General features: G+C 38.0%; 1 protein-coding gene across 1 annotated transcript; it reads left to right on the forward strand.

The window, feature by feature from the left end:
- The first annotated feature begins 8,495 nt into the window (after positions 1-8,495).
- Positions 8,496-10,362, forward strand: LOC133309742 (UDP-glycosyltransferase 83A1-like). The gene is made up of 2 exons (XM_061510543.1): positions 8,496-8,982; positions 9,476-10,362. Exons 1-2 carry the CDS (start codon positions 8,496-8,498, stop codon positions 10,360-10,362), a joined length of 1,374 nt encoding a protein of 457 aa, XP_061366527.1.
- Positions 10,363-14,310: the final 3,948 nt, after the last annotated feature.

A 14,310-nucleotide genomic window follows, 5' to 3' on the forward strand; every position in this document is an offset into this window, starting at 1 on the left:
AAATGCATGCAATGATTAATGGCATGATAGTTCTGCTGGATAAGTATAATTTTCAAAATTTCTTGAATCTGATAAAATTGAACACGGCAGAAACCACAAAATTACAAAAAAAAACTAAAATCACGAATAACCCTTCATTTGAATTAATTCACAATTACCATAACGTTTATACTTGCTATTGAAATTTGAAACAAATCAACTTATCTTCTTGTTCTTATCTTGTTTTTCACTTTGAAGTGGGAAAATGATCTTTGTTCTCTTTATGTTACACCCAACAATAGGCCTACCCAGTTCCATAACATAGGGCATCTGGTTTTTTATCTTCTTGACACTCCATTTCAATTTTTTATGTAAATGCTCATAACAATGGCTTGAGATATATATATTTCCAGTCACCCCAAAACTACGTTGTTTTATTTATTTATTTTCTTATATTAATTGATTCACCTTTGAATAATTATGATTCTCTTTTTTTCTCTCTCTTCCTTTATCACCATAGATCTATTTTTGGACGGTTATGATTTAGTAGCAGGAGATAAAGTTATCTTAAGCAGCTTGAGAAATGATAATTCATATATATATATATATATATATATATATATATATATATATATGAGATAGGATCCTTTGACACTAGTGTCAAATTTTAAATTTGACACCTCTTCTGAGAGCCATTGGATCAAAAAAGATCAAGAACTATGATTCATAAGCATGTGACACCATTGATCTTTTTTGATCTAATGGCTCTCAGATGAGATGACAAATTTCAAATTTGACACTGGTGTCAAAGGATCCTACCTCATATATATATATATATATATATATATATATATATATATATATATATATAATTTGACGAAATTTAGTTTTCTATATTCCAAACCTCTCTACCTAGGGTAACCACTAATCAGTGATAGCAGCACGAACTGAAAGTGTTGACATAGTGTGGAAAAGTGGCACCTGTAATAAATTGGCGATGAATGAGTGGAATGGGATTTAGATTTTCTTGTGTTATTTAATAAATAAAAGTAATAATAGTAGTTTTTATTATTATTTAAAATATTTTTTATTTTTAGGAAATTACGAAAGAAATAGTGAAAATAAACTTTGTAAATTCTATTATTTTTTTAAAACAAGAAATATAATAAAAAAATATATTAACTAAAAATAAAAAATACTAAACTTGTCCTTAATAAGTTTTTATATATATTGTTGTGGACCACTTCTATCCAGAGGAATCAAAGATCATCCTGTGGCAAATCACAAGTGATGAGTTGGCTATGCAACCTAGAAAGAGTTCCAATATCCTTGTGAAGCCATTTGAGATCATCATTTTTGTCCTTGCTAAAACTGCTTCATCAATAAACTACCCTATTCCAATGTACATATATATAATTGTATATAATGGACGAAGTAGGATTGCAATTGGAACTTGCATTTGAGACTATTATGGAATATTTCTATATCCTAACCACCTACCCAAGGATCCCTTAAAGGATAATTCTCCAATTATCCTAACAATATAAAACAGCAGCTAAGGATGGAGTCCCTATCCCAACAGAAAGGAAGTTAAATCCTACTACAACTGGGAGATCTACACAATCCTAAGAGGTAACCCTTATAAATAAGAGGTTAAAGATCCAAGGTATACACTTTTAACCTATTTACTATTATTGCCAACACTGTGCACACACCCACGTCTTGGCTATAAGCCTATTGCTTGTGCGCAGTGATTGGGACATCGGCTATAAGCCTAGTATACATCTGATTATACAGTATCTCTGAGCGCATACCATACGGTATAGCAATACGGTCTTTCCAGGACCGAACATTGGCGCCGTCTGTGGGAAACAGCAAATTTCGACTCCCATCCATGGTGAACACGTGCGGTATAGAACAAAGCCACAGATTGCAGGCTAACTCGCGCACCCTGAAATTGCTGAAACCACACACACACACACACACACACACACACACACACACACACACACACACACATATATATATATATATATATATATATATATAAGGAGACAAACCCTACCGCAAAAAGGGCTTTTGATACTCCGAGAGACTCTAGAATGGAGCTCTAGATCCAAGCAGATGACGATTTGACAGAGATTCTCATCGTCGCAATTTAAGTTTAACAGCTTGGCCTCGACCTTGAGTTTAGCCCAACGAAGGGCTTCAAGATTATTAGCTCGGTGTAAGAACCCGCACCGTTAATTAAGGAATTGTAATTAATTAATTATGAGAAAATAGGAAACGATTCCATAATTGATCCTAATAATTATTATGAGACTCTAAAAATTATGATAAGTGATTAAGAATGCTGAAAGTCGCTTTTCGGAAGAAAAGTGCAGATACTGGTTCTGCTAGTCGGTATAAAAGCGTACCAAAAAAGTATCCTGGAAAATTATAATAAGTGCATGATAATTACTAGAATAATATATAGGACTTGTAAAACGAGTTTCAAGTCCAAATAATGAGAACTGGTGCCAGAAATTGATACTGGCTATGAAAAGCGCGTACCGGAAAGGTGCTCCGAAAAACATAATAAAAATGACAATTCTTGTAAAATTGAGTAGGTTAAGAATCCAAAGTTTGGGATTAAAATGATAAGCGTAGCAATTAAAGCTAATACTGTGTGTTTTATTTTAAAGTGGCTATATATATGGCTTTTAAGGGCACAATGCCCTAGAAAACTGCCTCTTGTGCGTGAGTGGAGGGAGGGCTGATCAACTTGGTTGTTCCTTTGGATTTTTTTCTCCTTTTCTTGAACAAAGTTGTCACCTTTGGCTTTGATCCTCCTCTTTTCTTCTTGCATACACTTGAGGGTTATCGTTGTGAGGGTGTGAAGGTGTTTTTCTGAATTTCCAGCCTCTGTTTTGTTGAGTTCTTGGGCTGAGTTCTTTGCTTTGAGGGAAGGAGCCTTTGTTCTTTGGTTGAGTGGCTTCAAGGAGCCACCTTTGGTGAGAAAGACCCTTACTTGGTTCACCATTTTCGTGTACCTTTCTAGTCTGAACCTAGGAGCTTCATTGAGAGCTCCAAGAGCATCACCCTTTCTGTTTTGGTGCTAAAGGTAAGTGGTTGAACCTTGAACTTGAGTTCTTTTGCTTAAAAATGGAACCTTGATGCATGTAAAGGCTTAAAGATGATAACGTAATGTTGGGGTTGGTCAAACACACCTAGAAATGCATGTTTAAGTGTTTTTAATCGGTAAAAACCCAACCTTGGAAGGATATCTTCACGAAATGCAGAAACTGCATTCTGTCGTGAAATATCCGGATATCTACCCGTGAAATATCCAGATATTGGATATCCGGATATGGGGATTTTGATATCCGGATATTGGATATCCGGATATGGGAATCTGGATATCCGGATATTGTATATCCGGATATGGTCAGTGAGATATCCGGATATTGCATATCCGGATATGTCCCCGAGGAATATCCGGATATTCTGGGATTTCATAGAACAGTAGCTGTGTTGTGTGTACAGTAGGCTATTGGGGGTTTGTGGACCCTAGATTGATGAAGTTGAACTTCTGTAATTAATGAACTAAGTCAGAATCATGTGATTAAGGGCTTGTGGCTTTGTTGGAAGCCTTAAGACGTAAATCGTTAAAGGAGAACGTAGTCTTTATGTTAATGCTTTTGAGTTATGTATGTTGATATACTTGCTGGTCCTAAATCAGATTGTGATCTGCTGTGTGTTGGACTTGAGCTGTGAGGACTCTTGGCATTGGATAGTGAGCTTGCAAGGTAAGCTTTCGTGTCCTCGATTTAGCCATGTTGTGGTTCCACCATGTCCCATGGGGGTATGGTTATATGCATGTTGTGCTACATGCTTTTGATGTTTTGGAAATGCTGTTGAGCTGTTATATGCTAGTGCCTTTATGATATGCATGTGGTGTTCCACCTATACGGTAAGCCTGAGTATGTGGTACATACAAGATGGTGAGGCTGTGGGTGAGGTGCAAGCGGTGTTCCTTGTACTACATGTAGGTATAGACGTATTCCTACATTTCTCTGGCCAGTAGAATAGTTTAAACACACATGGCACGAATATCTGTTGCACTGCATAGTTTTGGAACTGATATTGATATAAATGCTTTCAGAACTTATATTGCACATGTAAGTGAGCTTGGGGTGGAAGATCCTTGAGGACCCCTTGTCTTACTGAGATTTCTGGTTTAGAGATCTCACCCCACGTTTGGGGAATGCTTATTTCAGGGTCAGGTAATGTTGAGATCTCAAGCGGCAGGAGGCCGGAGCTGAGTTAGTTATTGATGATATTGCTAACTTGTTGGATGCTGGATATGCATGCTGTTTTTACGCCTTGAGCTTCATTCTATGATTATGATTATCTTGTTGAAACGCTGTTGATTTGGTGAGCAAGGGATTGTCCATGCCACGTAGACTTGTTATGTCTTGCTGTTATTAGAGTTGTATTAATGTATCAGGATATTGTCTGGATTACGTGATGTAATGCCGTGACTTAGATACTCACTTTATATGTTATATTGAGGTATTTCAGTAGATGTCCTATTGCAATTTACATTCAGACGATACTTTATGAAATTGATTAAGTAATCCAGTTGGTAATTGATAATGACGTCATACTTGAAAAGAAAAAGAATATTCCACATTTTTAATTAAGCGTAGCTTAATACGATGTAATGATAACACTACCGGATATATACGGGGTGTTACACTCGGCCTCAGCCTTGAGCTCAGCCCAATGAAGGGCTTCAAATTTATTAGCTCGGCCTCGGCCTTGAGCTCAACCCAACGAAGGGCTTCAAGATTATTAGCTCGGTCTCAACCTTGAGCTCAACCCAATGAAGGGCTTCAAATTTAATAGCTCGGCCTCGGCCTTGAGCTCAGCCCAACGTAGGGCTTCAAGTTTAATAGCTCGGCCTCGGTCTTGAGCTCAGCCCAACGAAGGGCTTCAAATTTAATAGCTCGACCTCGGCCTTGAGTTTCAACTCAAATGAAGGGCTTCAAGATTAAAAGCTCGGCATCAGCCTTGACCTTCAACTCAGCCTAGTGAATGGCTTCAAATTTATTAGCTCGGCCTCGGCCTCGAGCTCAGCCCAATGAAGGGCTTCAAATTTATTAGCTCGGCCTCGGCCTTGAGCTCCAACTCAGCCCAATGAAGGGCTTCAAGATTAAAAGCTCGGCCTCAGCCTTGAGCTTAAACTCAGCCCAGTTAAGGCCATCAAATTTATTAGCTCTACATCGGCCTTGAGCTCAGCCCAATTAAGGGCTTCAAGTTTAAAAGCTCGGCCTCAGCCTTGAGCTCCAAATCAGCCCAGTAAAGGGCTTCAAGTTTAATAGCTCGGCCTCGACCTTGAGCTCCAACTCAACCCATTGAAGGGCTTCAAGATTAAAGCTCGGCATCAGCCTTGAGCTTTAACTCAGCCCAGTTAAGGGCTTCAAAATTATTAGCTCAGCCTCGGCCTTGAGCTTCGGCCAACAAAGGGCTTCAAGTTTAATAGTTCGGCCTCAGCCTTGAGCTTCAACTTAGCCCATTTAAGGGCTTCAAAATTATTAGCTCGGCCTCGGCCTTGAGCTCCGCCCAATGAAGGGCTTCAAGTTTAATAGCTCGGCCTCAGCCTTGAGCTTCAACTCAACCCAGTTAAGGGCTTCAAATTTATTAGCTCGGCCTCGGTCTTGAGCTCAGCCCAACAAAGGGCTTCAAGTTTAAAAGCTCGGCCTCAGCCTTGAGCTTCAACTCAACCCAACAAAGGGCTTCAAAATTATTAGCTCGGCCTCAGCCTTGAGCTCAGCCCAACAAAGGGCTTCAATTTTAAAAGCTCGGCCTCAGCCTTGAGCTTAGACTCAGCCCAACAAAGGGCTTAAAATTTATTAGCTCGGCCTCGGCCTTGAGCTCAGCCCAACGAAGGGCTTCAAGTTTAAAAGCTCGGTCTTAGCTTTGAGCTCCAACTTAGTCTAGTGAAGGGCTTCAAATTCATTAAAAGCTCAGCCTCAGCCTTGAGCTTTAACTAAGCCCAACAAAGGGCTTTAAAATTATTAGCTCGGCCTCGGCCTTGAGCTCAGCCCAACGAAGGGCTTCAAGCTTAAAAGTTCGGCCTTAGCCTTGAGCTCCAATTCAGCCCAATGAAGGGCTTCAAGATTAAAGCTCGGCCTCAGCCTTGAGCTTCAACTCAGCCTAAGCCATAGCTTCAGGCTCCGAGATCAAAATGAAGACAGAAAAGGAGAGATGTGATCCTAATAAAAGGATCACACCCTAATCTGAGATAAAAAATGAAGTCGGAATTGGAAAGATGTGATCATAGCAAAATGATCACACCCCAATCCGCGATAAAAATGAAGACGGAATTGGAGAGATTTGATCCTAGCAAAAGGATCACACTCCGATCCGGAAAAAGAAGAAGAAGAAAGATGGAATTGGAGAGATGTGATTCTAGCAAAAAGGATTACACCCTAATCCGAGAAGACGAATTTGGAGTGATCGTGATCCTAGAAAAGGATCACACCCCAATTTGAGATAAAAGAAAAATCGAGGCGGCATACGATGTTGGACTCCTTTTCAAGATTTTGGAAACAAAGCCAAATGACAAGTTTGCGGCCCATCAGGCCAGCCTCAAATTAAAAATCCATCGCTAATGAAGCGTTGCTTAAAGTAGAAAGCCACGGTATGCGAAGCCGGGCTCAAACAAAATATGGCAAAAAGTCTAGTCCAACAGTAAAGCCACGGTACATTAAGCCGGGCTAAAATCAGAAAGGCAAAGATACCGCCTTCGAAAGTGTAGACAAGGAAAAAGCGAAGTCAATTTAAAGAAAGCCACGGTATGTGAAGCTGGGCTCAAAATGACGAAGGTAGAACTGCCCTAGTAACTTAAGACTACAACAACAAAACCAAGTCGTTAAGGTTTTGGCCACAAAGGCCTAACAGGCTGGCCTCAAATCAAAAAGCCATCGCGAATGAAGCGAGACTCAAAATAAAAGCCATGGTATACGTATTCGGGCTTAAAATCGAGGATGCGAACTCCTCCTTCAAGAATCCAAGACTATGGCAAAAGAAGCCAAGTCCGTCAAAAACAAGAGAAGTCATGGTATTCGAAGCTGGACTAATCGTTCAAGAAGGCTCGGAAGACCTTCCCAAAATTAAGATATATGCAGCAAGTCAAATCCAAAAGGGGGAAGTCGTAGTAAGAAAATCCGTGCTCCCTAAACCTTTGCAAAAGGTCAAATCCATGCTAATAGAGATCTCGGTATGCGAAACCGAGCCAAATCTGGAACCACGACACTTAACGCCAGGAAGTGCAAAGTCGGGTTAATTATTAAGGAGGCACGAAATTCCATCCTAAAACTTAGGCGAACGCCTATATAAAAGACTGACTATAAGCCTAGTCAAAACTAATAAACCTCGGCAAGAGAAGCAAAGCTCAAAGTCAACAAAAAAAAGCAAACACCGCCTCACCACTCAGAGACTTCAAGAGAAAAGAAGCCAATATAAAAAACTAAGCCCAGAAGAGGTAGTCACATCAGACCCAAGGCATGATCATAGTACCTCGGTAGGGTCGACCTATCAATCAAACTTAGGCACCCCAGCAGTCCGAGCTTCTGAACTGCCGGGCTGGGGGGCAACTGTTATGGAATATTTCCATATCCTAACCACCTACCAGTGGATCCCTTAAAGGATAATTCTCTAATTATCATAACAATATAAAATAGTAAGGCAGCTAAGGATAGAGTCCCTATCCCAACAGAAAGGAAGTTAAATCCTACTACAACTGGGAGATCTACACAAGCCTAAGAGGTAACCCTTATAAATAAGAGGTTAAAGATCCCAGGTATACACTTTTAACCTATTTACTATTACTGCCAACACTGTGCACACACTCACGTCTTGGCTATAAGCCTATTGCTTGTGCGCAGTGATTGGGACATCGGCTATAAGCCTAGTATACATCTGATTATACAGTATCTCTGAGTGCATACCATACGGTATAGCAATACGGTCTTTCCAGGACCGAACAGAGACCAATGAAGTTCTTATCAGGGATGACTCAGACGCAGGTTTAGTTGGTAGTTGGTGAGCATCCAATTATATATACAAGGTCACCAATCAATATTCAGCCACATGGAATGAAGGCCACCAATCATGTACTCAAAGGACAAAAACAATAACGACTAGTATAGTGTTATTATATAGAAAACTAGTAGTAAAAAACATTTCTTGAAATTATCAAACTTTAATCTTTGATCATGTGAGAGTAAATTAACACTAATAAATTAACATTAAGATCTGATTAAGATTTTTCATCAATAATTGCTTTATACTTTGCTCCAAAGTGACTGAACAGTCACTTTTTTGTTTTATGTAATATTTTTATAAAACTCTTTCTTTTTTCCTCTATCATTGTTCATTATATATCCCACCATCCAAATAAAACATGAGTAGAGTTGCATTGAGTAGGCTAATATAAAGAGTAGTCTCTGAATAAACAGAAACACAACATGAGCATTTCAAGTGTGCTAGTTTTACCATATCCAGCTCAAGGACATGTCAATCCCATGATGAACTTCTCACAAAAGTTAGTTGAGCATGGTTGCAAAGTATATTTTGTGAACACAGATTTCAACCATAAGCGAGTTGTGAGTTCCATGGTTGAGCAACAAAAAAGCCTTGATGAATCGCTGTTAAAGTTGGTCTCAATCCCAGATGGTTTAAGACCTGAAGATGACAGAAAAGTTTTTGCCAAGTTATTTGAGGCTACACAAAGCACCATGCCTTCTATGCTTGAGAAGAAAATAGAAGAGATTCATTTGAATAGTGAAGATAGGATCAGCTGCATAGTTGCTGATGTGAATATGGGATGGGCTTTGAATGTTGGGAACAAGTTGGGAATCAAAGGAGCACTCTTCTGGCCTGCTTCAGCAGCTATGTTTGCCATGCAATGCAACATCCCCACACTTATTGATAATGGGATCATAGATTCTGATGGTAAGTAATAATATCATACTTCACTAACCAGATTTATTTGTTTCTATTAATTACTTTACACAACCCAATGTGCAGGATCATCAATTTATTTTTTCCTTTTTTTTCACACTATATATTAAGAATTTCATGCTTTGACTAATCAGATTATGCGATCATAGATTCTGATGGTAAGTAAGAATTTCGAGCTTTGACTATTAATTACTACACTAACAAGTCACTATGATCCTATTCTTGTTGATCTATTAGATTCTAATTTGGGTTGATAACTAATATGCTAATAGAACTAATTTTTATCACCGTTACCCAACACCACTTCAAGCTTTTGTATATAACTTAATATATATACTGCAAATATTTCGTTTACAAAATATTATTTAGTTAGAATTAGTTGGCAGAATGAGAATTAACTTGAGCTAACATGCTTGTAAACTTTTGAATGAATAAATAGTTTCTATTATTTTTACAGCTTGTTTTATTCTGTTTCTCACTGCAGGAATACCAACAACTAAAAAGACATTTCGGATATCACCAACTATGCCCTTGATGGACACAGAGAGCCTTTTATGGTCGAATGTGGGAGACTCAATAAATGTTAAGAGAATAGTTAATTGTTTGAAGCACTGTGCAGGAACAACAAATTTGACAGAGTGGTGCCTTTGCAACACTACATATGAACTTGAGCCTGAGGTATTGTCCTTTGTTCCGAAGCTCCTACCAATTGGTCCATTGCTGAGAAGTTATGACAATAAAAGTGTAAATGCAAGATCAATTGGACAGTTTTGGGAAGAAGATTTGTCCTGCATGGATTGGCTTGATCAGCAACCTCATCATTCTGTCTTGTATGTTGCCTTTGGTAGTATAACACTTTTGGACCATAACCAATTCAAAGAACTAGCACTTGGACTAGACCTTACAAATAGACCTTTTCTTTGGGTTGTGCGTCAAGATTCCAATTGTACCAATAAGATAACATACCCCGATGAATTCTTAGGTAGTAAAGGGAAGATAGTTTCATGGGCTCCACAACAAAAGGTGCTAAGACACCCTGCCATAGCTGGTTTTGTTAGCCATTGTGGTTGGAATTCAACCATGGAAGGTTTGTCTAATGGGGTGCCCCTCTTGTGCCGGCCATGTTCTTGTGACCAATTTTATAACAAAAAATACATTTGTGATGAGTTGAAGGTTGGGTTGGGATTTGAGTCAGATGAAAATGGATTGCTGTCACGCTGGGAGATAAAAACAAAAGTGGACCAACTGCTTAGTGATGAGAACATAAGATCAAGGTCTCTGAAGTTAAAGGAGAACGTAATAAGCAACATAGCAGAAGCTAGTATGTCTTCTGAGAATTTCTGCAAGTTTGTTAAGTGGCTGAAAGATTAAGAAATGGCCCAACCACTAATAAGCTTGTTTATTTTAGCGAATAATTTCAGTTTAATTAATTTTCTTATCGTATCCACTTCCTTATTTGAATGTTTTTATCAGCGTGTTATTGTTTTTCGTTTTAAAAAATTATAGACAATTAGTTTTGGAAGTGAATAATATATACTTTTAACTTTTTAACTTTCACTAACCAATAATATTAAACTAGCCTCGTCGTCAACCTGGTTGGGGTATCGGTTTACTTGATTCAACCATTGAATTATTAGTTAAACCGATTGACTCATCGAATTATTACTTTATATTTTATACTAAAATTTTTATAAAAATATTCAAATACAAAAATTGCATGACCCATCGATTTAACCACTTTAAAGTAAAAGCTTAAGTTGTTGGGTGAGGTTACCTACATATGGGAAGAAAGAAATTCCACTTGAACGAAAGTGGAGGACGGCGAGTATCGAAACCGGGACCCGGGGATTTGATACCATGTAAAGAACCAATTTAATCCAAAAGCTTAAGCTGTTGAGTGATGCTACATTAATGATTTTATATATCTCAATAGGGTTGGTTATCAGTTTTTGTCAAAAAATGGGTTGAGTCAAACTAGTTTAAATATTTTTATTAATAAAAAAGGAAAGTTATACTTACAATTTTTTTTTTTTTTACAACTTCTTACAATCATATCTTAACACCGTTGATTTTCTCCGATCAACGGTTATCGTTTATTGAAAATTAATAATTAATTAATGAGTTTAATTTGCGAAAATTATAACCGTTGATTGGCGGAAATCAACGGTGTTGTAAAAGGTTGTAAAAAAAAAGTTGTAAGTATAACCTTCTCCTAATAAAAATTATAAAATTCAAATTAAAAAAAAAACAATTCTTTTATTTCCCATCCCTAACACCTTTTAGTAGAAAATTTTCCATAATTATTCCCGTTTCTTGAGTCCATACAGATCCCCACAAAACTCTTATTTAAAAAAAGAGAGGTGAAATATACTAACTCATAATTGACTTGGTTAGTTTGGATCAAATAAGGTGAGAATCTTATGAGGTAAGCATCCTTAAAATTTGGAATTTTCTTGTGTCTGCTTCAATATTATAAGCTTGTGGTTGAATGAATATTAGTGTTTGCAATGCTGACCGCGCATGCAGATGGGCAGCGTGCGTGCGGACAGGCGTGATTTTATTAAAACTAATATAACAAAATTTTGTATTCTTTAAAATGAAACAATATTATTAAAACTAATGGAAATAAGTTATTATTACAAATACTTTTTAAGAATAGATTAATTATTAAGACTTACAATTTATTATTACAGATTCATAAGGAGGGCGACCGCTTACCTAAGCCTCTCTCGTAGATCCGCCCTTATATGCAACACTTCTGGAGTAATTCAAGATCATGCTGTGTCAAATCCCAGGCCATCCTCCGGTCGAAAAGGTATTTAGTGGTCTTGAACTATAGTGGTCCTTTCTCAAAATATAAAAAAAGAAGGGACGGAGGGGGGAAAATCAAAAAGAGAAGGGTAGAAATGGAAGAAAACTTTCTATTTATGAAAAAGGGACCACTGAATAAATGGTGGGTCTGGAGCATATTAAATTTATCCCCTCCTGTAACACCCCGTATATATCCGGTAATGTTATTATACTATCGTATTAAGCAGCGCTTAATTAAAAATGCGAAATATCTTTTCTTTTTAATTATGATCTCATTATCATTACCAACTTGCTTATTAATCAATAAATAAAACATCGCCTGTATGTAATTGCAATAAACCAGCTAACTGAAATACCTCATAATCATAGATAATAAAAGTGTGGCTCTAGTCACGGAACTACAACAACGTAGACCGGACCATCTAACAGTTTATACAACTCCAAATCAAAAGCACTAACATAAAGTGTCATGGACAATCCCCATGCTCACTCAAATAAGGCAACACGCCCAACATTAGTCTCAACAACAACATAAACATAAATAACGGAAAACATAAACAGCATCCATAACCAGTCATGGTAGCAAACAACATAATATCATCAACTAAGCTCTGGCCTCCTCCCGCCACAGGCATCAGTCACCAAACTACCGGAACCTGAAATAAGCATTCCCCAAAGGTGGGGTGAGATCTCTAAACAAGAAATATCAGTAAGACAAGGTGTCCTCAAGGATCTTCCACCCCAAGCTCACTTACATGTGCAATATAAGTTCAAAAGCAGTTTATCATCATCAGTTCTAAAATAATGCAATGCAGCAGATAATCATGTCACGTGTGTCAATACTATTCTACTGGCCAGAGAAATGCAGGATTTATATATGTCTAATACCCACAAATAGTGCAAGACGCTGCTTGCATCCACCCCGGATCACCATATCGTATGACGCTACATAATCAGGCTTACCGTCAAGATGGAACAACACATGCATATTAAAAGCCATTAACACATAAAGCTCAACAGCATTTCAAATATTCAAAGCATGTAACACAGCATGCATACAACCATACCCCCATGGGACATGGTGGAACCACAACATGGCTAAACCGAGGATACGAAAGCTTACCTTGCAAGCTAACACCCAAGGCCGAGAGTCCACAGCTCAAAGTCCAAACACAGTAGATTCACAATCTGTTATGGACAAATACTATATCAATAATAATGCACCACAAGCATATAACTTAAAGACAACGTCTTTCCTTACGTTTTACGTCTTAAGGCTCCATACCAAGCCATAAGTCCTTAATCACAACGATTCTGACTTAGTTCAATTAATTACAGAAGTTCAACTTCATCAATCTAGGGTCCACAAACCCCCAATAGCCTACTGTACACACAACACAGGTACTGTTCTACGAAATCCCAGAATATCCGGATATTCCTCGGGACCATATCCGGATATGCAATATTCGGATATCAAGAATCCCATATCCGGATATCTAATATCCGGATACCCAAAACCCATATCTGGATATACAATATCCGGATATTTCACGGGAACATATCTGGATATTTCACGACAGAATGCAGAAAATGCATTTCGTGAAGATATCCTTCCAATGTTCCATTTTTAACACTTAATTACGTTAAAGCATGCATCTTTATACTGATTAAGGTCCACACCCGAGTTGGTTACTTGATTAACCCATTAAACATGCAAAGATCACACATTTAACCCATTAAAACACAAGCTCAAGGTAGGTACAACTCACCAAAGCTCAAAACAGAGGATCAATGGCTCATGGAGCTCACCACACTGCCTCTACAGGTTCTGGAAATAAGGTGTACGAAAATGTAACACAAAGGTTGGTCCTTTCTTCACAAAGAAGCTTCTTGAAGCTTCACAAGCCAAGTAGGAAGCTCTCACCCTCACACAAGGCCACTCAGCCCACAAACTGACTTCAAACAGTCCCTCCACTCAAAACCAAAACTCTCTACACACTCACAAAGGCCACACACACAAGGCTCAAGTGTTTGGAGGTGAGGAAACCAAGCAAAAGTGACACTTGATCTCCAAAATGGTGAAGAAAGCTCAATAGAACAGTAGCAACTGACCAGCCACTCCAGCATTCACGTAGCAACAGAAAATACCTAGGGTTTTGTGCCCTTAACAAGGGTATTTATAGCCACTTACCTAATTAACACACAATATTAACTTTAATTGCTACGCTTAGCATTTTAATCCCAAAATCTGGATTCTTAACCTACTCAATTTTTCAAGAATTATCATATTTTTCTTATAATTTTATGAGCACCTTTCCGGTACGCGCTTTTCAAAGCCTGTACCAGTTTCTAGCACTAGTTCTCATTATTTGGACTTGAAACTCGTTTTACAAGTCCTATATATCATTCTAGTTATTATCATGCACTTACGTTAATTTTCCGGGATACTTTTTCGGTACTCATTTATACCGACTAGCAAAACCGGTATCTGCACTTTTCTTTCGAAAA

The sequence above is a fragment of the Gastrolobium bilobum genome, unplaced genomic scaffold (assembly GCF_033153095.1).
Source record: "Gastrolobium bilobum isolate Gb01-03AN ecotype WA unplaced genomic scaffold, APGP_CSIRO_Gbil_v1 utg4635, whole genome shotgun sequence".
NCBI classification, from domain to species: domain Eukaryota; kingdom Viridiplantae; phylum Streptophyta; class Magnoliopsida; order Fabales; family Fabaceae; genus Gastrolobium; species Gastrolobium bilobum.